General features: G+C 38.4%; 1 protein-coding gene across 4 annotated transcripts in view; it reads right to left on the reverse strand.

Annotated features, from left to right (window-relative positions):
• Positions 1 to 117: 117 nt before the first annotated feature.
• Positions 118 to 23588, reverse strand: part of AKAP9 (A-kinase anchoring protein 9) — a 167869-nt gene continuing 144398 nt past the window's right edge. For 2 of the 4 annotated variants that reach the window (XM_032253058.1, XM_032253056.1), the window contains 12 exons: positions 21043 to 21187; positions 16995 to 17214; positions 14807 to 14957; positions 12010 to 12678; positions 11572 to 11780; positions 11154 to 11259; positions 9521 to 9703; positions 8016 to 8216; positions 6918 to 7150; positions 4897 to 4982; positions 3231 to 3360; positions 1819 to 2390 (listed from right to left, as the gene is read on the reverse strand). In XM_032253058.1, the coding sequence (XP_032108949.1) occupies positions 2162 to 2390; positions 3231 to 3360; positions 4897 to 4982; positions 6918 to 7150; positions 8016 to 8216; positions 9521 to 9703; positions 11154 to 11259; positions 11572 to 11780; positions 12010 to 12678; positions 14807 to 14957; positions 16995 to 17214; positions 21043 to 21187 (2562 nt within the window). In that variant the 3' untranslated portion in view covers positions 1819 to 2161. Of the gene's footprint in view, positions 673 to 1818; positions 2391 to 3230; positions 3361 to 4896; positions 4983 to 6917; positions 7151 to 8015; positions 8217 to 9520; positions 9704 to 11153; positions 11260 to 11571; positions 11781 to 12009; positions 12679 to 14806; positions 14958 to 16994; positions 17215 to 21042; positions 21188 to 23588 lie in introns of those variants that run through there. The other 2 variants (XM_032253055.1, XM_032253057.1) reach the window with 2 other exon arrangements.

Consider the following 23588-nt stretch of genomic DNA (forward strand, 5'->3'; position numbering starts at 1 on the left):
TAACTCTAAGATTAGGACAACTTTCTCTGAATCTCTCACTCCTGTGTATTTGACGTAATGAGATGCTGTATACCAAGAACTATGGCTCAGTTAAAAATGAAGAAGGTTCAAATACAGTGTGGTGAAAATGGTGAAGTCATTTTTATTTCAGTACTTGACAAAATACCCCATAAAATTCAAAACTTCTACGTTATACAAAAATAGGTCTCTACAAGTGATATTATCTGTCTTCATCACCAGTAGAATATATTAGGCAGAAACATGTAACTTCAGTAGCCTTATAAGAAAAGTGCAGGACACCTCAAGCTACACATTCAGCAGTAATGTAATGCGTAAAAGTTTAATCTTTTCTTCACCCATTTGATAAATACACAAGGTTTATAATTTAATGTTTTAAATTAGCATTCCACAAATATACAGGTAATTCAATGATTATTGTGCATGAATACATACACAATGCTTATATATACAAATTCCAGTTTGTTTTCATGTGCTGGCAAGGGATTTGTATACAATCATAAGCTGTGTTCGTATTGGTCCCACCGAATATTCACAATACAAAAGCACAAAAGAACCACTGATTTACAAAAGGAAATCTGTTTTAAATCACTTCAATTAATGACGTTTCAAAAGATTATCTTCTAATGCCAGCATGAAAGTGAGTAGTTGAACCTATGAGAGAAAAACAGGAAATGCAAATGATTTCAAATTACAGTGCTACCTGTTATCAGACCCACTACAGTTCACACAAAGGGGATTACTATTATTCTCAATTTTTTTAAAGCCCTTTTTTTCCCCTTAACATGTCTTCTTCATACTTAAACGGATTCCACCCGCCCCTCTACCCTCCAAACGGAGTCTTGGCTCTGTTGCCCAGGCTGGAATGCGGTGGTGTGATCTCGGCTCACTGCAACCTCTGCCTCCTGGGTTCAGGTGATTCTCCTGTTTCACTTTTCTGAGTAGCTGGGATTACAGGCACATACCACCATGCCTGGCTAAGTTTTGTATTTTTTGTAGAGACAGGGTTTCACTGTGTTGGCCAGGCTGGTCTCGAACTGGCTGGTCTCCAACTCCTGACCTTGTGATCTGCCTGCCTCAGCCTTCCTGCCGCGCTCAGCCCATAAACTTAAACTGATTTTTAAGAGATTTTGAATATATATTTAAAAGTCACCATGACTGGGCTCTATAGCAAGGTAGGTGAGACTAATGTTTAGAGTTTCTTTAATGTGCTCTCAAAGTTGAATGTTCTATACCTCATATATTTTTGAAAAGTCTTTTGGTCTTCAAAATCTGCATCTTGTGAAATTTGGGTGCTCAAAACAAGCCAAGGCAAACCAACCAACAAACCTCAGCTATGATAATAAAAGTTTCCTATTACTACAAGTTGCTTGGGTTAAACAAATGATTTCTTGAAGAGATACACTACTAAGTTAAAATAGTATGTTATCAGCCAATAGTTTGTGAGACTAGTAGGAAAAAAGGGTCTTTAATAAAAGTAAAAGCAAAATATAAAAGTTGACTTAGAGCACAATCACTTAAACTAAAATGATTCAAAGTCTCTGAATGAGGAGTGAAGTGAAGTGAGACAGGGAAAAAGAGGTTTTCCTTCCCGGAACAGGGAATCCACCTTTATTTTAAAGTGTTCTTTGGTTTTGAACAAAGAAAAATAAAAGAATCTTTACAAAGTATTTTAAATGGAATAGTTTTTTGGATCATGCATAAAAGCACAATGTAGTAGCAGGGATGATGGTTACATTAAGTGCTTCAAGCAAGTGCTTCCTCCTTAACTCCACCTGATTCGCATGCCTTGCCGCTTTCTTTTTTTTTTTTCTTCTTTGAGACAGGGTCTCGCTCTCCCACCCAGGCTGGAGTGCTGTGGCACGGCCTTACCACTTTCTACCATGCACTACTTAGGAATACGTTCTCCAATTAGGCTCTGTAGACTTAGATAACCTTGCACATTGGTGCTCATCATGCATTTTGTGTCATCAATCCACTGAATGAAGATAGTAGGAAGTTATTTCTGGGAGGAGTGGTATCTGGGGTAATAAATCATATCTTCACTTAAATTATTAAAAGTCAGTTTCTCTCTGCTGGTTACAAGAGTTTAAGCTTTGGCTAACTTGATAGCTCATTCATTAAAGTGGAAGCTTTGATTATCCTAATGATGAGTGTGAAGGAGTTTCAAAGAAAGGAGAGCTGTGGGTCTAGCACTGTAGTGCTGCCAAGATGTGGTTAAACTTAGAGCACCTGACTGTACAGTTCCAAGTCGTCTTTGCAGTGCCTCTAGCCGAGTGATATAATCTGTTAGGGCTCTGTCAGGATCATAATTCTGAAGCTGAGAACATGCCAAAGAACCAGGATTGAAATCAGCTGGAATGCCTGGGTACCTAAAGGATGAAAAATATGTACATAAATCAAGTTATCCAGAAATATGCATATTGAGTTACCAAACTGCCTCCACTCCCTCCCCACAAAAGGCACTTGTACACACATAATATATATACCCCAAGCTTCAGTTTCTGAGCTTGGGATGAGAAAGAACTCTTCGATGACTTCAATTATGCTACTAAGTCAACATAAGAATGTCCAATACAATGCTTGTGGCAAAGGTCTCAACAAATTGGGTATGTATAAATGCATCTTGTCAGGAAGATTGTAGAGCTTTTCATAATGGCCAAAGACTACTTTTCCCAGCATCTAACTGCTAAATAACACTTGATCAGGTTTGCTATACCCTTGGAAATCAGTTACAAATTCAAACACTGGTTTTTACATTGAGCCTTAGATTATGTAAAAAAAAAATTTTTTTTTTTTTTTTGAGATCAAGTCTCACTCTCAACTAGAGTGCAGTGGCACGGTCGCAGCTCACTGCAACCTCCACTTTCCAGGTTCACGCAATTCTCCTGCCTCAGCCTCCCGAGTAGCTGGGGTAACAGGCACGTGGCACCACGCCCAGCTAATTTGTTTGTATTTTTAGTAGACACAGGGTTTCACTCCGTTGGTCAGGCTGGTCTTGAACATCTGACCTGAAGTGATCCACCTGCCTCAGCCTCCCAAAGTTCTGGGATTACAGGTGTGAGCCACTGCGCCCAGTCAGATTATGTAAATTACGTATGACAAAGATGTCTATCTCAATGCAAAGAAGTCAAAGCCCTAAAAATGTGCATTTTTCTCTGTTAAATGTGAATACATTTAACTATTCCAGGCAGTTTATCTCAAATTCTTACCTATTTTGAAATGGTAAAGGGGACCTAACATAGTCCAGATCTGATCTTGAGCGATAGGTAGTATGTCTTGGTTCTCCATATAGCTCCAGCCCACCAGAAGAATGATAAAATGAGTCAGTCTTTTCTGCACCTAAAGTAACCCAAAATGTACCTTATAAGGAAAAAAAAAGTTCAAGCCCTTACAACATTTCTACATAATAAGTGCTCAAAAGACTATTATGCCATATTATAGCAACTCCTATTTATAGTCATTTTCTATTATTCTTGCTAAAGGAGAAACAGTACGAACAAAAACTTGGCTTTCAAATGTTATTTTGTTTACTTTTGAATATGAATATTTCTGATATCTGGAACTATGTCTCAAAGAAAATTATTTAGTTGGTATATTTTCTTTTTTAAAGACCTTAGGTATAAGCAGATGAGAGGTAAGGGGTGTCTGAGTGTGTGTGGTTTTGGGAAATGATGTGGACAAAAATATTAGAGTACTGTAACCATTCCATTCTGACTTGAAATCAAGATTTGCTAACTTTTACCACAACACAACTCATCATGGTACAAATTTCAGCTGTTTCAGTGTAACGATATTTCAAGTACTTTGTGTAGAGTACCAAATATACTTCCCCTTTCTCTTATGCTTAGCTCCTGGTAGAGGATGTAAAGGTGGTTTACTATGAATACACAGCACAGGGATGCTGTGTCTCTGTGCCTTTGTGTGCTCCCCAGATTCAGACTTCATCTTTATTGCCAGAAATGTTCAAGCCCTAGTTTGTTTCTACTTCTAGGTATAGAGTGAAGGAGTTTTAACTGTTACCACCACTATACAACTTATTGGTAAACTCAGAAACCTGTTTGAATATGGTTAAATTATGAAAACTTCATAATTCTTCCACAAGATTAACAGCAATCCTGTATTGAACCAGTGCCTTAAATGCAGTTATAAAGACTGTGGGCTCTGAAGTCAGATTGCTAGTTTTGGTCCTGGTTCCATCACTTCCCTACTGGCCATTCTGGGGAAAATGATATGTGTTTTCCATGCCTCAGTTTTTCATCTATAAAGTGAGAATAGTAACAATTGTACTTACATCATAGGATTGAGAGAATACATGAAAAGAACATGGCCTGGTACAGACTAAGTTCTCCATGAAAACCAGCTACTATTTACCCTCTTTAAAACAGTGAAGTTCCCTAGTTTTGGTAGTTAAAAGGGCTTTGTCTTTGGAAAACATTGCTTCCAGAATTCATTATTTGGAAAGTATTACACATGCAGTAATTTAGAGCAGCAGTCCCCAACCTTTTTGGCACCAGGGACCTGTTTCATGGAAGACAATTTTTTCACAGACCCAGAGATGCTGGAATGATTTCTGGATGAAACTGTTCCACCTCAGATCATCAGGCATTAGTTAGATTCTCATAAGAAGCATGCAACCTAGATCCCTCACATGTGCAGTTCACAATAGAGTTTGTGCTCCTATGAAAATTTAATGCCGTGGCTGATCTGACAGGAGGTGGAGCTCAGGCAGTAATGTGAGTTCACACGTGGCTCACCTGATGCTACGCGGCTTGGTTCGTAACAGGCCACAGACCAGTACGAGTCCATAGCCTGGGGCTTGGGGACCCCTGATTTAGAGAGTCATAAACATAAGAAAATACGCTATTTTGACTTCACCTTGGTTCAGTCCGAAGCCATCTCTGTTAATATTGATGGAACCAGAACCTGTGACTCGATGCCACCGACGAACCAAAAATTTCATTCTAAAAAAAGATTCCAAGATAAAATTTCACAGCACATCTATAATGTAAATAGTATAAATATACACTTCCTAAAAAAAATCACATCATACATTTAAATATGAACATAGAACAAATGTCAAATTTCACGACTGCCTAATTCAACTGTGTCAATGCCCCCTGGTTGTGACAAAATCAACTGGGACAGAAGAACAGGAATTCAAGATCCCCTCATCCCCATCCCAAGAGGCATTAATGTTTCTTAAATTGTCAGCATCAGGTTCTGGCTTTAGGGATAAATGGGGTACAAGGATATGGAAGACAAAAGTAGATGGGAAAAAGTAGATAGGCAAAGAAAGGGTGAGAAGTAATGAAAAGAGATGAGTGAAGAATAAAGGGCAGATAAAATAGGAAGAGAACAAAAAGACCCTTAAATTGGCAATAAGAATGTGCTGGGAATGCTGCAAGGTGGGTGAGGCTCTTGTCCCTTTGATCAGGGACAAAAAATATTGGTTTCAAAAGAAATGGGAGTGTTAGCTTCATGAACCAGCCACCACAAGTTACTACCTGTGCCATCTTGGCCCAAGAAGCTTCTGGCGCACCAGTTTGATTTCCAGTCAGTTCTAAGGCTGTCTTAGGAGGGTCAAAATATGATAAACATATAATCTTGGACAAGAAAAAGTGGAGCAGAGTGAAGTATGTCAATAACAACTTCTACATTACTTTCATGAAGCCTCCCTAAATCCCTCCAATCAAAATTATTGGCTAACTCCTGTGACCTCCCATTTAGGCATCTTCTATGTTCCGTACATATTAGTCTTCCCCACTTTAGGTATTTAGGCAGGAATTACATATTTTTTCATCAAAGCATCTATCAGCACTTACCCTGGTTTACTCTACAAGGTGAAGAAGGAAATGAAAGGTGAGAAAGAGTAAATGAAACCTGGGGACTACAACATGTACTATCAGAAGCAAGGAGGGTCTAAGGCCCACAGTAAGATAAAACCCAAGCTCCTGTTTACGGATCCAGCATGAACGAGACTTGGGAGACTGGGCCGGCTGTCCAGGCTCTATCACTATGGGCTTTGTAACCTCTCCCTTCCTCAGTTTCCTCAAGTGTGAAATGAGATTCTGGACTAGGTGACCTCATACAGCTTCCAGTTAAAAACTGTCCCATATTTTTTAGAGGAAAATAAAGAAGGAAAAAAAGGATAAAACTCCTTAAAGAAGCATCAGATGTGACCTGACAAAAAGAGCTTTAAAAAGCAAAATTCCTTTAAGATTCTGTCTGCCTTCTAAAAGGGCAGGGATGCATGGAGGAGCCTCGGTGTTTGTATGCATATGACCAGGTCAGAAGACTATAGTGGGCTAGGCCCTCAAAGTAGTTAAGTCTTGGCTCCATGTCAATCACAGACAGAATGAATACCAGAGTTCTTAGCTTGGAACTACTAGAGAAAGGACAACAAAAGCACTAGAAAAATCCAATGCCCTAAAGGCTAACCTCTGACTTAAATGCAGTTAGGACAGAACTTTCCATATCTGGGCACCAAAAGTGGTTTATCTTAGCAATGAAGAAAATGACTGTATGGCAGCCTAAGAAGTAATTTGTCAAGCACATTTTTAAATGTGATGATCTTTTATTTACATGTGTGAGCTTCTTCATGAGCTTATTCAGACTGTTTTCTAAAAGGCAACCCTGACTGTATAGGCCAGCTCTGAGCTATCAGCTGCCTGCACGTAGGAAGGCCCTTTTCATAGTCTATACATACCCTACCAGTATTCCTGCTAAATGAATGAAAACCTAGGAAAAAAAAAAAAGCAGGCATGCTTCAGTGATGGCAAATACCTCCTACTATACAAATATAGAGTATAACCAGCAAAGAAAAGAGGGAGAATTAAAAAGAACTAATCCTTTTATAGAGTCTACTAGTAAAATGTATTTTCCTTCAAGTAGTTTACCTGGAAATTGCAATGGATACTCTGACAGCCGATCGAAATCTGGTGAAGCCCTTTGGGCGACTGGTGATCACCTCTAGATCTGTGAAAGGCGGCTGCCCCCCCATCCGGGCAAGCAGGGCCAAGGTGGCATCTTCACATTCCTGGAACCCACCCAGTAACAGCAGCAGGTATTTCTTCTGGTAAATGAGAGCCTTTCGAAAACTTTCTGCCCTCAAGTATTTACCATAAATTCTCTATATTTAAAGAAGAGAAGAACATAAAGACATCAAAAAAACATTCAACCTACTCTCTAGGGGAAAATAACCTAGATTTTAATAATAATCATCATAAGTAGTAATAGTAGTAAAATAGCAGGTATCCTATCATTGTTTTCTACTTTATTAGCAAAGTTGAAATTTAAGATAAATTAACTAATTTTTACACTTTTGCCTCTTAGTCAATGGAGTCTGAATACTAATAATATAGTTAGGCTTTTTGTTTCTTTTGGATTTTAGCCCTTATCATATTAATTGTAAATATTTTTGTCATCCCATTTTCATCTAAGTTTTTTTTTTTATTGTACAGAGATATTTCTATTACGGTCACTAATCTAACTTTTTAAATGTTAATGCTTTCTATTCTTTCGAGTCATAAACTGGAACAAATGTTCCAAAAATTTTTCTTTTTGTTTGGAGTTTTATATTGACTAATTAGGCAGTTTTAACAACATTCATTATTAGTCACTAGAGAGGTTTTTCAGAGGGCTTACCATTTTAGAGTATGATGCTCTCACATTGACAAGTAGTAGAGCTTTTGTTACAAGTTGAAAAGATAACATTCTTTTGGTCTGTTAGGGAGGAAACCAGGGGAAGTGGAACCATGAGCTCAGGATGCTCGCACTGTGACCATAAACAGGTTAACCTGGTCCCAGTCCTGGGCATGCCTTTCCACAAACCTTCTGTGAACTATATTCATGACAAAGACTGAATAAAGAGACCTAGAGAAACAGCCTGAACACCACCTAAATTTTTTTAGTCTATTTAATTAAGGTCAGTGAGAGATGAAAGAAGGCAAAAACATAGAACCAGCTGTGATGTTAAGATGGGAGATGTCTCCTACCTTTAAAGTAACATGTTCAGAATCAGGGCTCAGAGATTGAAGTAAAGAGTCATTTCTTAGTTCAGCTTTCAGTTTGTACACTTCAGCCTCTGCCCTTTTCAAAGATTTCTGGAGAGTCAATTTTTCTCTATTCCATACTTCTTTTTCAGAGGCAATGATGGCTTCAATGTTGGCACCACCATTCAACGAAAACCTAGAAGACTGGAAAGACCACAGCCTACTTACATAATTTTTAAGAACAAGTCTCTGAAGAAACGTCTGAGCTAAACATATTAAAGATATCTCCATGATGATACAGTCTCAACTTTCTAACCCCACCCAGACAAAGTTCAAAGCCAATCTCAACTGATATTATGCATATACACTAACTCTAAGTACATGGTCCTTTGCTAAGTACATTAGTTTTACAATTAAGTCCTTGTGAAAGCCTGGCCACAGAGAAGGTTTAGCAGATTAGCAGAGCTTTGAACTAAAAAAGTCAAGAGACTTAACAGACCATTTCAGTCCAAATTTTGAGCCCATGCCTGAAAGAGTATACTGGAGAACTGGGAAAAAACAAGCCAGTATGTACATAATAAGTGGATTTCTATAAAAGGCACATAAATATGTAATCATGTATTTAACTGTACAGTTGTCTTACAGGTCTTTTCTTTTTCTTTTTTTTTTTTTTTGAGATGCAGTCTCACTCTGTCACCCAGACTGGAGTACAGTGGTGTGATCTTGGCTCACTGCAACCTACACCTCCCAGGTTCAAGTGATTCTCCTGCCTCAGCCTCCCAAGTATCTGGGATTACAGGCACACACCACCATGCCCAGCTAATTTTTGTATTTCTAGTAGAGACGGGGTTTTACCATGTTAGCCAGGATGGTCTTGATCTCCTGACCTTGTGATCTGCCTGCCTTGGCCTCCCAAAGTGCTGGGATTACAGGCGTGAGCCACCACGCCCGGTCACAGGTCTTTTCTATTTTTATATTGGGTGATTATGGAAACAAGCAATTAATTTTATACCTGTTTTTAAATGGAAAAAATTTAAGTAAATTCTCAGAGTATCAGGCTGAAAGACATAATTTAATAGCATCTTTTACTTGAGTCGTGAACACAATAACTGATAAGTAGCTGAAGAGAACAGTCAGGATCTACGTTTGAACATCTCTAGTATCTGCTGTCGGTCCCCAGGTAGCAAGTATCTGGCTTTGGAGATAAATATAACTTGGTTTGACTATGACTTCAATTCAGTTTTCTCATGTATAAGGTGGATGTGGATTAGAGATTCTGAATGTATATAACCCAGAGGTTGTATACACCCAATGGTTTCCAATAAATAACAGTAACTAGTAATAATAGTAATATTATTATTGTCATCCCTATAAAATATTCTACAGATCCTACCAAGAATCAGGTATGTGATAGTTTTACATTAACAGAATTAAAACTTGAAACTAGATAGCAGAAATGGTAAGTATGTACTAATTCTCATATATGAAGATGCTAAAAATGGACATACATGATCTCTACCAGCTCCTGTCTGTTGATACCACCTGATCTGCTCTTCCAGCTTCATAACCACGTTCCTTAAGTCATTCTTCTCTTCAGTCAGTTGACTGATATGCCCTGTCAGTTCAGCATTTTGTCTCAGTAGTCTTTCAGTCAATGAGCCACAAGAAGCACTTGGGGACACCAAGCTGGGCTGGAAAAATAAAATGGTGTAAGGTCACTTAACCACAAATGGATGTGAACGCTGCATATAAAATGTGAACAGGCACTGAGAGCAACAGATTTCATGAACTCATGCTTGAGTTGAGTCTTCAGTAATACGTAGATACTTACCAGGCAACTTACAACACCCTGAAAGCAATACACGGTCATTCAAGCCTTTGTGCCTTCTGCTTAATAAGTCCTCCCTTCTCTTTTCTGCCTGGTAAGTCTAGATTGCTTTACTTTATGGATAACAGACCTATATGTAGGCAATGGAGTCATGAAAGGCTTGATGTAGAAGTATGACACAAAATTTACGTGTTGGAAAAATTCCTTTGGTAGTAATGTACAAAGCAGGGGAAATTAGGAAAGATATAGTTTGTGTCAGGTAGACTTATCAGGAAGCTGTTTCAACAGCCAGGTAAGAAATGCTCAAAGCCTGAATGGAGGCAATGACTAAGGCACAGAGAGTAAAGGGTGTGTGGGAGAGGTATTTAGAAAGTAAGAGGGACAGGACTTAGTGACTGTCTAGACTTGCAGGTAAGGGTGAAGGAAAGCGGTCTATGGGTGACTTCCAGCTTTCTAAACTGGATGATAGCATGACTAGAAATGTGGGTCTGGAGCACGAAGGAGAAAGGGAAGATGGTGTTCAGTTTGGAATGTGCCTGTGAGGGTCACTATGGGGTACATTTCCCCAAGGAAAAATGTCTAGTAACTAATTGAAAATATAAGCCGGGAACACAGGACAAAGGTCTAGACTAGAACCACAGTCCCTTAAAGATAAGCTCCATATGGGTGAGGTTTTAATTAGATTTGTTCATTGTATCTCCAGAACCTACCTGACACATAGCAAGTGTTCAATATACGTATTTGTTTAATAAATAAGTCTAGTGAGAGCTCAGACTGTTGAACTGTGTGATCTTTCATAGTTACAGGTTATAGAAAAGAAAGGAGCAGGTAGGAAGAGGAACTACAAAGGCAATTGATGAAAGAAGCAGAAGAAATGCCAGAATACTGAAAAGACAGGCAAGGAAAGAGGGGGTTTTAAGAAAATAAAAGAGGTCAAAAGTATCAAATACTACCAAGAAGTCAAGAAAGGCTGAAAAGATTCACCAGATTAGTCAATTGTTTAGACACTGGTAGGAGTCTAGGGGTGTTTCATGGAGCAGGGAGTGTAGAAGCCCAATCACTCTTTTGGGAAGCTTGTCTCAATACGCTAAAAGGTCAACATAATTATTCAATAACAATAATGAAAGCTAATTTCCCCTCTAAGCTTTTTCTTCTCTTGGGGGAAAGCAAGCATTATTATTCATATTTAAAATAAATAGATACAATTGAAACTATAAAAAGTATAAAGAATATACTGCAAGTTTCAAATGATTCACAGTTTCTATTAAATCTTTGCTCTCAATGCTTTAAAAATAACTTTAAAGAAGTATTACCTCTTCACCTTGCTGGCCAGTTAATTTCTGTAGTTGTAAAATAATTTCATCAATATTTTCCTGAACCCAAATGAAATCTTCATCATCTGCTGTTTCAAACTGTAGTCTTCAAGAAAAAGACAAAAAGTCAAAACATACTTTCTCAATTGGGGGTGTTTACTACCACAAACATTACAGAGCAGGCGACATTCTGCTTCACCTATCACTTCTCCCTTACTCCATGCTCTCCTCCCAGGGTCAAAGTGTTAGATAGTTGTTTTCAGATATATAAGTTCTGTTAAAGAATATCACCTCCTAATGTAAACATGCATTACCTTTAAAATTTCAATTTCCCACCCTTGGCTAGCTGTCAGGGAGTCATGGGGTCTGCCCAGCCTAGGAACACTACTTTCCCAAAGATCAGGCAGAAAAGTCTAACCTCATAGAGGCTTTCTGGGCTAGAACCTGTAGTTTTGAAGCTACACATTGAAGCTTTCGTCTGATCATTTCTAATTCATGATCACAGCCAGTTCTTCCTCCATTCATTTCAACCAATTTAGGGTAGTTTGATTCCTTTGTTTCTCCTTCTATTTTCTGTTGAAGAACCCAATTTCTAGTTCGATCACTGGTTAAGCTCCATGTGGCTGACTGGCAATTTTGGACAGAATAAGAAAACAATAATTATAAGTGAACAACGTATCTCAGTCTTTCTTAAGGGAACATAATTATTGCTTATATCCAATAAACTTCTATAGATTTCATTTTAAAATGATTTACATATAGCTGTTTAAGTAATTTAATTCAATATCAAAATTTAATGATCAAAGGGCCACAGTACTTTATTTAAAAAATATCTAAAAAGAAACTGTCAGTTTACCTCATTAAGATTCTGATACAGAATTCTTCTACTTTCTCGTTTTTCTTCTCTTTCTAGTTCTTGCTTCTGGAATTCCTGCATGATTCCTTGTAGTCGCTTTCCTTCAAGGTCTAACTTATAAACTTGTTGTCTTTTCTCTTCCAGCTGGCGCTGAAGATCTTCCACTTTGGACTGGAGCTCATGCATTTTTTTCTGTCCCTCAGTGTTGGCCTCTTGCTCTGTCTGCAGTGTTTTCCTATGAACCTGCCTATCTTTTTCCATTTGCTGTCGTGTTTGCAATGAATCCAGTTTATATTTTTCGGTCTCATTTAACAATTCTACTATGCGACTGTGCTTTTCCTCTAGCTGTTTCTGCAGCTCTTTCAATAGGTCCTCCGAGGGCAAGGATGGCCGAGGCTGCCCAGTACTATCATTGTTCTGCAGCTGTGCATGCAGTTCCCGCTCCTTATCCAGGGTACTACTCATTTCCCGAATTCGAACTTTCTCAGATTCAAGAAGCACTTGAAGCTCTAAGTTTCGACCTTGTTCTTCAGACAACTGGGCATCATACAGCATTCTCTGTGATTCTATTTTTTGCTGGGATTCGTTCAGTAGTTGTTTCTGTTGTTCCAAAAGTAGATTTAGCTGAAGATTCCTTTGTTTCTGACTCTCAAGTGAAAACTTCAGATCCTGGTACAAGAAAATCAAATTTAAGAACTTATGTTAATATCATTAAAAATACTTACTCAGGAGCAGTGACTTATGCCTGTAATCCCAGCACTTTGGGAGGCTGAGGTGGGCGGATCACCTGAGGTCAAGAGTTTAAGACCAGCCTGGCCAACACAGTGAAACCCATTTCTACTAAAAATACAAAAAATTAGCTATGCGCAGTGGTGCACACCTGTAGTACCAGCTATGTGGGAGGCTTAGGGAGGAAAATTGCTTGAACCTGGGAGGTGGAGGTTGCAGTGAGCCGAGGTTGCACCACTGCCCTCCAGTATGGGTGACAGAGTGAGACTTCAACTTAAAAAACAAAACAAAACAAACTTTTTAAGTTTACAACCATGCCTTTATTAAAACTATGTTGGTATGATTTGTATTAGAAAATAAAACTGATTATTTAGTTTGTTAACTTAAATGCTCAGTAGTGCATAATCAGGAAATATAAACAAAAGAAGGGTAAGATAATACTTTTCTCAAAAAAATCTTAATCTCACTAAGTAATATGAAACAGGGTACATTTCTTATAAGAATAATAACCTTTAAAAATATAACTGTTACTGGCCGGGCGCGGTGGCTCAAGCCTGTAATCCCAGCACTTTGGGAGGCCGAGGCGGGTGGATCACGAGGTCAAGAGATCGAGACCATCCTGGTCAACAAGGTGAAACCCCGTCTCTATTAAAAATACAAAAAATTAGCTGGGCATGGTGGTGCGTGCCTGTAATCCCAGCTACTCAGGAAGCTGAGGCAGGAGAATTGCCTGAACCCAGGAGGCGGAGGTTGCGGTGAGCCGAGATCGCGCCATTGCACTCCAGCCTGGGTAACATGCGTGAAACTCCGTCTCAAAAAAAAAAAAAAAAAAAAAAAAAAATATAACTGTTCTGGCTGGGCACGGTGGCTCATGCCTGTAATCCCAGCACTTTGGGAGGCTGAGGTGGGAGGATCATGAGGTCAGGAGATGGGAGACCATCCTGGCCAACATGGTGAAACCCTGTCTCTACTAAGAATACAAAAATTACCAGGCATGGTGGTGTGCACCTGTATCCCAGCTGCCCAGGAGGCTAAGATAGGAGAATCACTTGAACCCAGAGGCAAAGGTTATAATGAGCTGAGATTGCACCATTGTACTCCAGCCTGGGTGACAGAGGAAGACTCCATCTCAGGGGAAAAAAAACCAAAACTGTTCCTGGAGAGCTTATGTTTTGATAAGATTCCTGTGCACATTAATAAATTTGTATAGAATAATATAAATGTGGCTGATATAACGTGATAGGAGTTGTGAAAAGCCTTGGTTTTGCAGTTTCACATGCTAAAAATAATAGGGCTTACAAGGAAAGCAAGATTAGGGGCAAATAAAATATACATAAATTTTTCACGGTTAAAAAATTGTAACTGGTACCTCGGGAGATATCATATCCCTACTGGGCAGAGTTCTCTCTGCCTGGAGGCTACCACAGTGGACATTAAAAATAAAAAATAGGGCAAAAATGCCAGCAACCTATTGTTTTTCAGCACAGAGTTAGTGGGAATTAGGATTATGTGGCTAGAAGAGCTCTGAGCTAGTGAGACAACTCCGTCTCTATTAAAAGCATATAATGCATGCAGTAGTACAGCCTGCCTCGATTTGAGTGCCTTGCAAAGCAGGAGTGTGTCTCTTTGAAAAGGACCAATGTTCACTTTAAATGTTCTTAGAGTACAGCAGTGAGGACTACAGAAAAGTATCCCTGTTCCCCTTCCCTAGGAGAAAACAGGAACCAAAACTACCTCTGTATTAAACTGACAGGATTGCCATATTTATCAAACTGAGTGCACCAATTCACATGCCCAAAACATGTTGCAGCAGAGCAATCTATGTGCATCCTTCGATGTAGCAAAATAAAACAAAACAAAAAAACAATCACACCATTAGCATTTCCTCATAAATGCTGGGATCTAAATACAGTTTAGATAACATTATGTAGTATTCAACGCATAGTGAACAACTTACCATATCTTATTAATAAGTCTAAGGTTGACATTTTAGATGGAGGAAAGTCTCAAGACTCTCTTCTATCATTCTGGATTTTCCAGAGACATTTAAAGATAAAGATAACAGTACCTCAAGTTCCTCTTTATCCCGTTCTTCACTGCGTCCCAACTTGGCTTTCTCTTTCTCCAAAGCCCATTGGAGCTCTCTTGATTTTTTCTGTTCACTTGCTAATGTATCATTAAGCAAATGTACTTCATCTGTTTTATCTTTAACTTCCAACCTAAGTCAGGGAGACAAATGAACTTCCATTTAGCTATGTTGACCAAGCATATAACGAGACAGGAACAACAGCTTCCATTGAAAAGTTGAGGGATATAATAAACTAGCTAACAGGAAAACATAAACCACTACAGATTCTTGACAGGGATTCATTTCAAATTAACTGTTTCTTTTTTTTTTTGAGATGGAGTCTCACTCTGTTGCCAGGCTGGAGTGCAGCCTACCGAGTAGCTGGGACTACAAGTGCGCTTCCATGCCCAGCTAATTTTTGTATTTTTAGTAGAGACAGGGTTTCACCATGTTGGCCACGACAGTCTCAATCTGTTGACCTTGTGATCCGCCCAATTCAGCTTCTCAAAGTTGAGACTACAGGAATGAGCCACCGTGCCTGGCCCTCTTTTATTTTATTTTTGAGATGGAGTTTTCCTCTTGTTGTCCAGGATCCACCCATGTTGGCCTCCCAAAGTACTGGTATTATAGGCATGAGTCACCACACCTGGTCTCAAATTAACTGTTTCTAGTAGTACAATTATTAGTTATTATTTACCATTGCAAACAGCTATACAATTTATTGGTACAAAATAATATTAATAAAAAATTTGGCTGGGCGTGGTGGCTCACACCTGTAATCCCAGAACTTTGGGAGGCTGAGGTGGGTGGATCACCTGAAGTCAGGAGTTTGAGACCAGCTTGGCCAAAATGGTGAAACTCCATCTCTACTAAAAATACAAAAATTGGCTGGGCGCGGAGGCTCACGCCTGTAATCCCAGCACTTTGGGAGGCCAAGGCAGGTGGATCACTTGAGGTCAGGAGTTCGAAACCAGCCTGTCCAACATGGCGAAACCCTGTCTCTACTAAAAATACAAAATTAGCTGGGCATGGTGGTGCATGCCTGTAATCCCAGTGAGGCAGGAAAATCACTTGAACCTGGGCGGCGGAGGTTGTCGTGAGCCAAGATTGTGCCACTGCACTCCAGCCTGAGCAACAACAGCAAAACTCCATCTCAAAAAAAAAAAAAGAAAAAGAAAAAGAAAAAAATACAAAAATTAGCTGGGCATGGTGGCAGGCACCTATAATCTCAGCTACTCAGGAGGCTGAGGCAGGAGAAATTCTTGAACCTTGCTGGCAGAGGTTGCAGTGACCTAATATCACGCCATTGCATTCCAGCTGGGCAACAGAGTGAGACTCCATCTCAAAAACAATAAAAAATAAATAAATTTAAAAAAAATTTTGTCTTTTGTTGAACATGGGAATCACCATGTCTCCTTATGTGTGAAGCTAATGTTCAATATAAAAATGACTAGTTGTGGCTGGGCACGGTGGCTCACGCCTGTAATCCCAGCACTTTGGGAGGCCAAGGCAGGTGGATCACGAGGTCAAGAGATCGACACCATCCTGGCCAACATAATGAAACCCGGTCTCTGCTAAAATATAAAAATTAGCTGGGCGTGGTGGTGCACGTCTATAGTCCCAGCTACTCGGGAGGCTGAGGCAGGAGAATTGCTTGAATCTGGGAGGTGGAGGTTGCAGTGAGCCAAGATTGAGCCACTGTACTCCAGCCTGGTGCCTGGCAACAGAGCAAGACAATGTCTCAAAAAAAAAAAAAAAAAAAAAAAAAAAATCACTAGTTGTAATGTGTCTTTGACAAGAGAATAGCTCAGTATTTATACCAACAAATATATCCATTTAACAAGCACTGTCTCTTCAAACATTTTGCATATTTTAGCTCATTAAATCATGAATCCTACTGAGTTCACAAATGTCACTTCAAATTGGTTGGTGGTAAAATAAAGGTCAAAGTCAAAATTATATCTCATACAAGTCTCACAGAACTGAAGTCGCAGTAGAGAATATGCTATAATCATGATCATAAGTTCATCATTTGGAAAAATTTAGTTTTTTTCTATTACAGTTTTTCATAAAAAACCAGTTGCATTTAAATAGCATGCATGTTATATTTTTCTATATATGCACAGTGTTTATGACAAAATTACTCCAATTCCTTGTAACATGTTTATAATAAGAAAGCCTAGCACACCTGAAAGCCTCTAATTCCTTTAGGTGTTTATGCTGTGCCTTGAGTGTTGTTTCTAGTTCCAATTTAGTTTGTGCAAGCTCACTCTTCAGTTCAGCAACCATCATTTTCTCAGAACTCAGCTGCTCCTGCAGTTCTGTTGCTCTGTCTTTCACACTGCTGAGTTCCACTTGCATTTCCAGCATTTGAGACTGCTTCTGCTGTATATTATATTCCAAGAGTTCTACATAGAACATGATTAATATTTAAAATATAATCAAGCAACTCATATTTTGCTTATAAATACTTGTTGATAAGAACTGATTTGTAGTTTAGGAGATTACTTCAAAGCAAACATGAAAAATTACAGTTCCAAGAGTTGGTAATGCAGTCCAGGATCAGTGGCTCATAGCTGTAATCCCAGCACTTTGGGAGGCTGAGGTGGGAGGGAGGTCTGCTTAAGGACAGGAGTTCATGACTAGCCTGGGTAACATGGTGAAACCCTGTCTCTACTAAAAATACAAAAATTAGCTGGGAGTGCTGGCATATGACTATAGTCCCATCTACTCAGGGGGCTGAGGTGGAAGGACTGCTTGAGCCCGGGAGGTAGAGGTTGCAATGAGCTGAGACCATGCCACTGCATTCCAGCCTTGGTGACAGAGTGAGACCCTGTCTCAAAAAGACAAAAAGAAGGCCGGGCGCGGTGGCTCAAGCCTGTAATCCCAGCACTTTGGGAGGCCGAGGCGGGTGGATCACAAGGTCAACAGATCGAGACCATCCTGGTCAACATGGTGAAACCCCGTCTCTACTAAAAATACAAAAAATTAGCGGGGCATGGTGGCGCGTGCCTGTAATCCCAGCTACTCAGGAAGCTGAGGCAGGAGAATTGCCTGAACCCAGGAGGCGGAGGTTGCGGTGAGCCGAGATTGCGCCATTGCACTCCAGCCTGGGTAACAAGAGCGAAACTCCATCTCAAAAAAAAAAAAAAAAAAAAAAAAAAAGACAAAAAGAGTTGTTAATAAATTTCAGGCATGTTTTCCTCAGAATGCTAGTAGCCAAGATTTCAGAACTATAAATGTATAAGGGTGAAAGCTTAACAGAATACATTAATGAATGCAGACTTAAAAAAAACCTTTAAATGGAACTCATATTTGTTCATTCAGAATTTTAACAATGTATATTAAAAAATTCCAAAGATTTCTGATAGTCACACAAAGTACTTGCAGGAGTTACCCAAGTAACTGACTATAATGATGAGCACTGCTTATATCTTTTGTTCATCACTCCTTTGCAGATAGTCCCTGGGAACTTTACTATAATATAACTCTGTTCCCAGAAGTGGGAAATCCAAACCCCACTTTGGATACTGTCCTTTTTTCCATCAAAAGCCAACCAAACCCTTGCTACATGTTTGTTACAATAAAAACAAACTGAAAATTTTAAATGCCTAAGTAAGTTAAATGAAAAAAAGCATGTTATAAAATATGTATCAGGATCCTCTTTTTATGAAAAATATAAACTATATACACATGCACATTGAAAAGATCTGGAGACATATTTACCCACCTGTTTGGTAATCATTAATTTAGGATTTAGGTGATTTAAGGGATGGTTTTCACCCTATTCTCTTCCGTATTCTACCATAAATACGTAATACTATACTACTCTAATAAGAAAAGGATTTTTAACTTAAAAACGTACTATCAAAGTTCAACAATTCACATTACAATTCATATTAATAATGTTAGGAGACGGAAATAATATTAGCTTTAGATGATAATAAATCATGTTTAATTTAGGCTTCTAAAACTTTAAAGGTAAAGAATTTACAAAAATGTGAATGTGTGACATTAATTAAGCTTTCAATGGCGTTCTATTTAACCTAAAAAAAACACAAAAAACAAAAAACAGTATTAATCAGTCCCTAAAAGGCATCTTCAATTAAGTACATCGAAAGTGATATGTGTGTTATCTCATTATGACTCTTTTTTCTGAAGTAATTTTAACCTGCTTTGGTCTTTTTTTTCTTCTTAAACTCAGTGATAAGAATGGTTCAGGCCTCTTTTTTTTTTTTTTTTTTTTTTGAGACGGAGTCTCTACCTGTCACCCAGGTTGGAGTGCAATGGTGCGATCCCAGCTCACTGTAACCTCTGCTTCCTGGGTTCAAATGATTCTCCTGCCTCAGCCTCCCAGGTAGCCACAGGTGTGTACCACCATGCTCAGCTAATTTTTGTAGTTTTAGTAGAGATGGGGTTTCACCATGTTGTCCAGGCTGGTCTCGAACTCCTCACCTTGTGATCCGCCTGCCTTGGCCTCCAAAAATAATGGGATTACAGGCGTGAGCCACTGCCCCTGGACTGCTTCAGCTTTTTAATGATCAATATGAGACTATGCTGTGACTTCTGTGCAAAAGGATACATGTTTCTACCATTACATTAAAAAAAAAATTCCTAAACACACAGGCATATGTCCTCAGTGGATATGATGAAAATTAGATTTCACTTTACTTTCTAATGATTTCCATCTGTAGCTCAATTTAAAAGACCAGATATTCTTATCAAAAAGTACCTAAACAAGCAAATCACAAAAACAAAAATTCAACTAGCCAATTACCACGTGAAAAAAGGACTAAACACTTCAGGAATTAGAAAAAAGCCAATTAAAACCACAGTAAGAATCTACGGCACACCCAGCAGATTGCAACAGAAGTCTGACTATACCAGCTGTTGGCAAAGATGTGACCCAACACAACTCTCATATAACTGCTAGTGAGAATATAAATTAAAATGACCATGTAGGAAAATCATTTGACGTCATCTAATAAATTTGAAGATATGCATCCCATGACCCAGCAAGTCTACTCTTAGTTATATACTCAGAAGATGCATGCACATATGTAGCAGAAACACCATACAACAATGTTGATAATAGCATTGATAGCTAAAAGTTAAAAAGTGGAAACAACCCAAATGCTCGATCATATTAGTAGAATGGATACATTTTGGAATACCAACACAGGGAACTCTACAGAGTAACAAGAATGAATGAACTAGAGATAAATGCAGGAAGTTGGAAGAATGTTACAGAGAGGTGAAAGAAACAAGATAAAAAAATACGTGCAGATTAATAAAGCTCAAAAACAGAAAAAACTTTAAACTTACATGTTTTAGGAATATATAAATAGATAGTAAAACTAAAGAAAAATCAGAATAATGATTACCTCTAAGTACTTAGAGGAGCATGTGCTTGGGAGAAGGGGCTTTTGGATACTGGCTATATTCACACAGGTGACGTTACCATAGATAACTCATTTAATAATTTGTCATACTGCATATTTGCAATTTGTAATTTTCTGTTTGTATTTTACATCTCACAGTTTTTTTTTAAAGGATTAAAAAATAATTAGTTACATGCATTGTAGATATTCCTCTAAAGAGTATTTTCTGTTATATGACTGGAAAGACTGTTTTCTTAACATATAGCTCTAAAATAAAGAAAGAAAATGAATCCAATGGGCTTAAACTGCTGAGGGGAATGGCAGTTTATTTTAATGTCAACATAGCTGTTTAAAATCAATTTAACAGTCCTCTAACCCCTCAAGTAATTAATATAGATTGTATCCTTCATATTATGAGAATAAGAAGAAAATATGACCAAGAAAATGTGTTTTAACTTAATAATAATAGAAAGAAAACAAAGTGAATTCCTTTTTTTTTTTTTTTTTTTTTTTTTGAGACGGAGTTTCACTCTTGTTACCCAGGCTGGAGTGCAATGGCGCGATCTCGGCTCACCGCAACCTCCGCCTCCTGGATTCAGGCAATTCTCCTGCCTCAGCCTCCTGAGTAGCTGGGATTACAGGCATGTACCACCATGCCCAGCTAATTTTTTGTATTTTTAGTAGAGACGGGGTTTCACCATGTTGACCAGGATGGTCTCGATCTGTTGACCTCGTGATCCACCCGCCTCGGCCTCCCAAAGTGCTGGGATTACAGGCGTGAGCCACCGCGCCCGGCCACAAAGTGAATTCTTTTCACCTATTTGTGTAACATCATGAGCTTGTCATACAACATACCTTGGCTTGGTTTCTCATTCTCTTGTTCTCTTTTCAGAGTAATTTTTCTACCATTTATCTGTGCATGCAGTGCCTGAATTTCAGATAACAAACTCCTTCTATCTGCTTTCTGCAGGCATTCCATAGCTGCTTGATATTCAACACCCTGTAACAAAGAAAGGTAAAAATCAAGTGAAAAGAGATGTAAAGGCAATAAAATTAACAACCAAGAAATTTGAAGAATAATGAATGAAACACACATACTAAAAGTATCTTTTTAAAAATTTTTTTCTTGTTTTTCCTTTCCAAAATGCTTCTTTACCTCTAAATACTAAAGTGTATTTCCTTAAAACAAGAACATTCTTTTACATAACTACAATTAGGAAAAGTTGAAGTAACATTACTACAATACTATTATGTGATATACAGAGCCTATTCCAATTTTGTGAAATGTCCTTCATAGCAAAAAGAAAAAAAAGTGATATTCATAAGTCTTTCATTGTCTTTCATGACCTTGAATTTTGGAAGACTACAGGCTATTTTGTTGTATGTGCCTCAATTTAAAAAAACTTTTAATTTTTGTATTAATTTAAGCTAAAGTTCCCGTGTACCCTTTAGCCAGCTTTTTCCAAAGATACCATCTTGTATTACCATAGCATATTATCAAAACCAGGAAACTGACATTAGTATAATACTAAACTATAGGGCTTATTCAGATTTCATTAGTTTTCACATGCAGTTTCATTTGCTTGGTGTATAGTACTACAAAATTTGATCACATGTACACCACTACCATCAGGGTACAGACTCTTTTATCACCACAAAGAAACTCCTTTGTATAGTCATACCCTATCTCTAACCCTAAACCCTGTCAACCACTGATCTGTTCTCTATTACTATAATTTTGTCATTTCAAGAGCATTATATAGCATATAAGGGCATTATATAGCAGGTATCAATAGTTTGTTTCTTTTTAATTGCTGAGTAATATTTCATTGTATGGATGTACCATAGTTTGTTCATCTATTTCCCCATCAAAGGACATTTAGGATGTTTCCACTTTTTGGCTATTGCCCTACCATTTTACATTCCTACCAGCAATGTATGAGACAGTTTTTCTTCATCTTCATCAGTACTTGGTGTCACTATTTTTTATTTTGATAGAGGTAGTGTTCTCAATTTGTTTTGGTCTGATACTTCCCCAAGAGTAGACTCTGAATATTCATTTGACAGAAATACTATAGAAGTGGCACTGTGCCTTTCATATTAGGAACTGTATGATGTCTGTTCCATTACTGGTAATAGTAATTCTGAACACTTGGTTAAGGTGGTATCTGCAAGGTTTCTCCACTATGAAGTTACTGCTTTTCCCTTTGTGATTAAAGATGATTTTCTGGGGATTTACTTTGAAACTATGTAAATATATTTTCTTATCAAACCTTTTTACACTAGTTTTAGCACCCGTTGCTAACTATTGCCTGAATAGATCATTCTTATAGTGTTTAATAAAGGGTGATTTCCTAATTCCATTGTTCCTTCTACATTTACTAGCTGTCATTCCATGGTAATACTATTTATTTATTTATATCAGTATGGTCTCATGAATTCTTATTTCACTCTTTGGCTTATAATTTGTCAATGTCATTTAGTATGATGTTTAAACTTTTCTACAAATTGGCCAGTTGGAGCTCCTTCAAGCTGGCTTCTGTGACCTTTTGACATGTTCCCTTCATTCTTTGAACAATTCCTTACTTGCCCCCAAAACAAGATGTTCCAGGCTCACCTTGTACTTCCCTTAATCCACCCCGAGAATCACCAGTTCCACCAGAAGTCTTAGTTCTTTTCAATGGAGAATATATTTGAAAAACAAGATCTGGGTGCTAAGTATTATGAGTAGATTTTTAACTACTGATTTGATTCTGCTATATAATAGGTCTTTGCAGTTTTCCATTTCTTTTTTTTTTTTTTTTGAAATGGAGTCTCGCTCTGTCGCCAGGGTGGAGTGCAGTGGCGCAATCTCAGATCACTGCAGCCTCCATCTCCCTGGTTCAAGCAATTCTCCTGCCTCCTGAGTAGCTGGGACTACTACAGGCATGCGCCACCACGCCCAGCCAATTTTTGTGTTTTTTAGTAGAGACGGGGTTTCACCATGTTGGCCAGGATGGTCTAGATCTCTTGACCTCGTGATCCATACGCCTCAGCCTCCCAAAGTGCTGGGATTACAGGCGTGAGCCACTGTGCCCAGCCAGGCTTCCCATTTCTTACTGAAATAGTTTTCGTAAGTGATTTTTTTTTTAAGAAAATCTGTCCATTTCACCCAAGTGTTTAAGTTTAATCTCATAAAATTATTCATAATATTCTATTATTTTTATATCTCAGATATATCTGTAGTTCATTCCTAACTTTAAAAATGTGTGCTTGGCCGGGCGCGGTGGCTCAAGCCTGTAATCCCAGCACTTTGGGAGGCCGAGGCGGGTGGATCACAAGGTCAACAGATCGAGACCATCCTGGTCAACATGGTGAAACCCCGTCTCTACTAAAAATACAAAAAATTAGCTGGGCATGGT

This window comes from Sapajus apella, unplaced genomic scaffold, assembly GCF_009761245.1.
Source record: "Sapajus apella isolate SASKATOON/1434 unplaced genomic scaffold, GSC_monkey_1.0 scaffold81, whole genome shotgun sequence".
Lineage (NCBI taxonomy): Eukaryota > Metazoa > Chordata > Mammalia > Primates > Cebidae > Sapajus > Sapajus apella.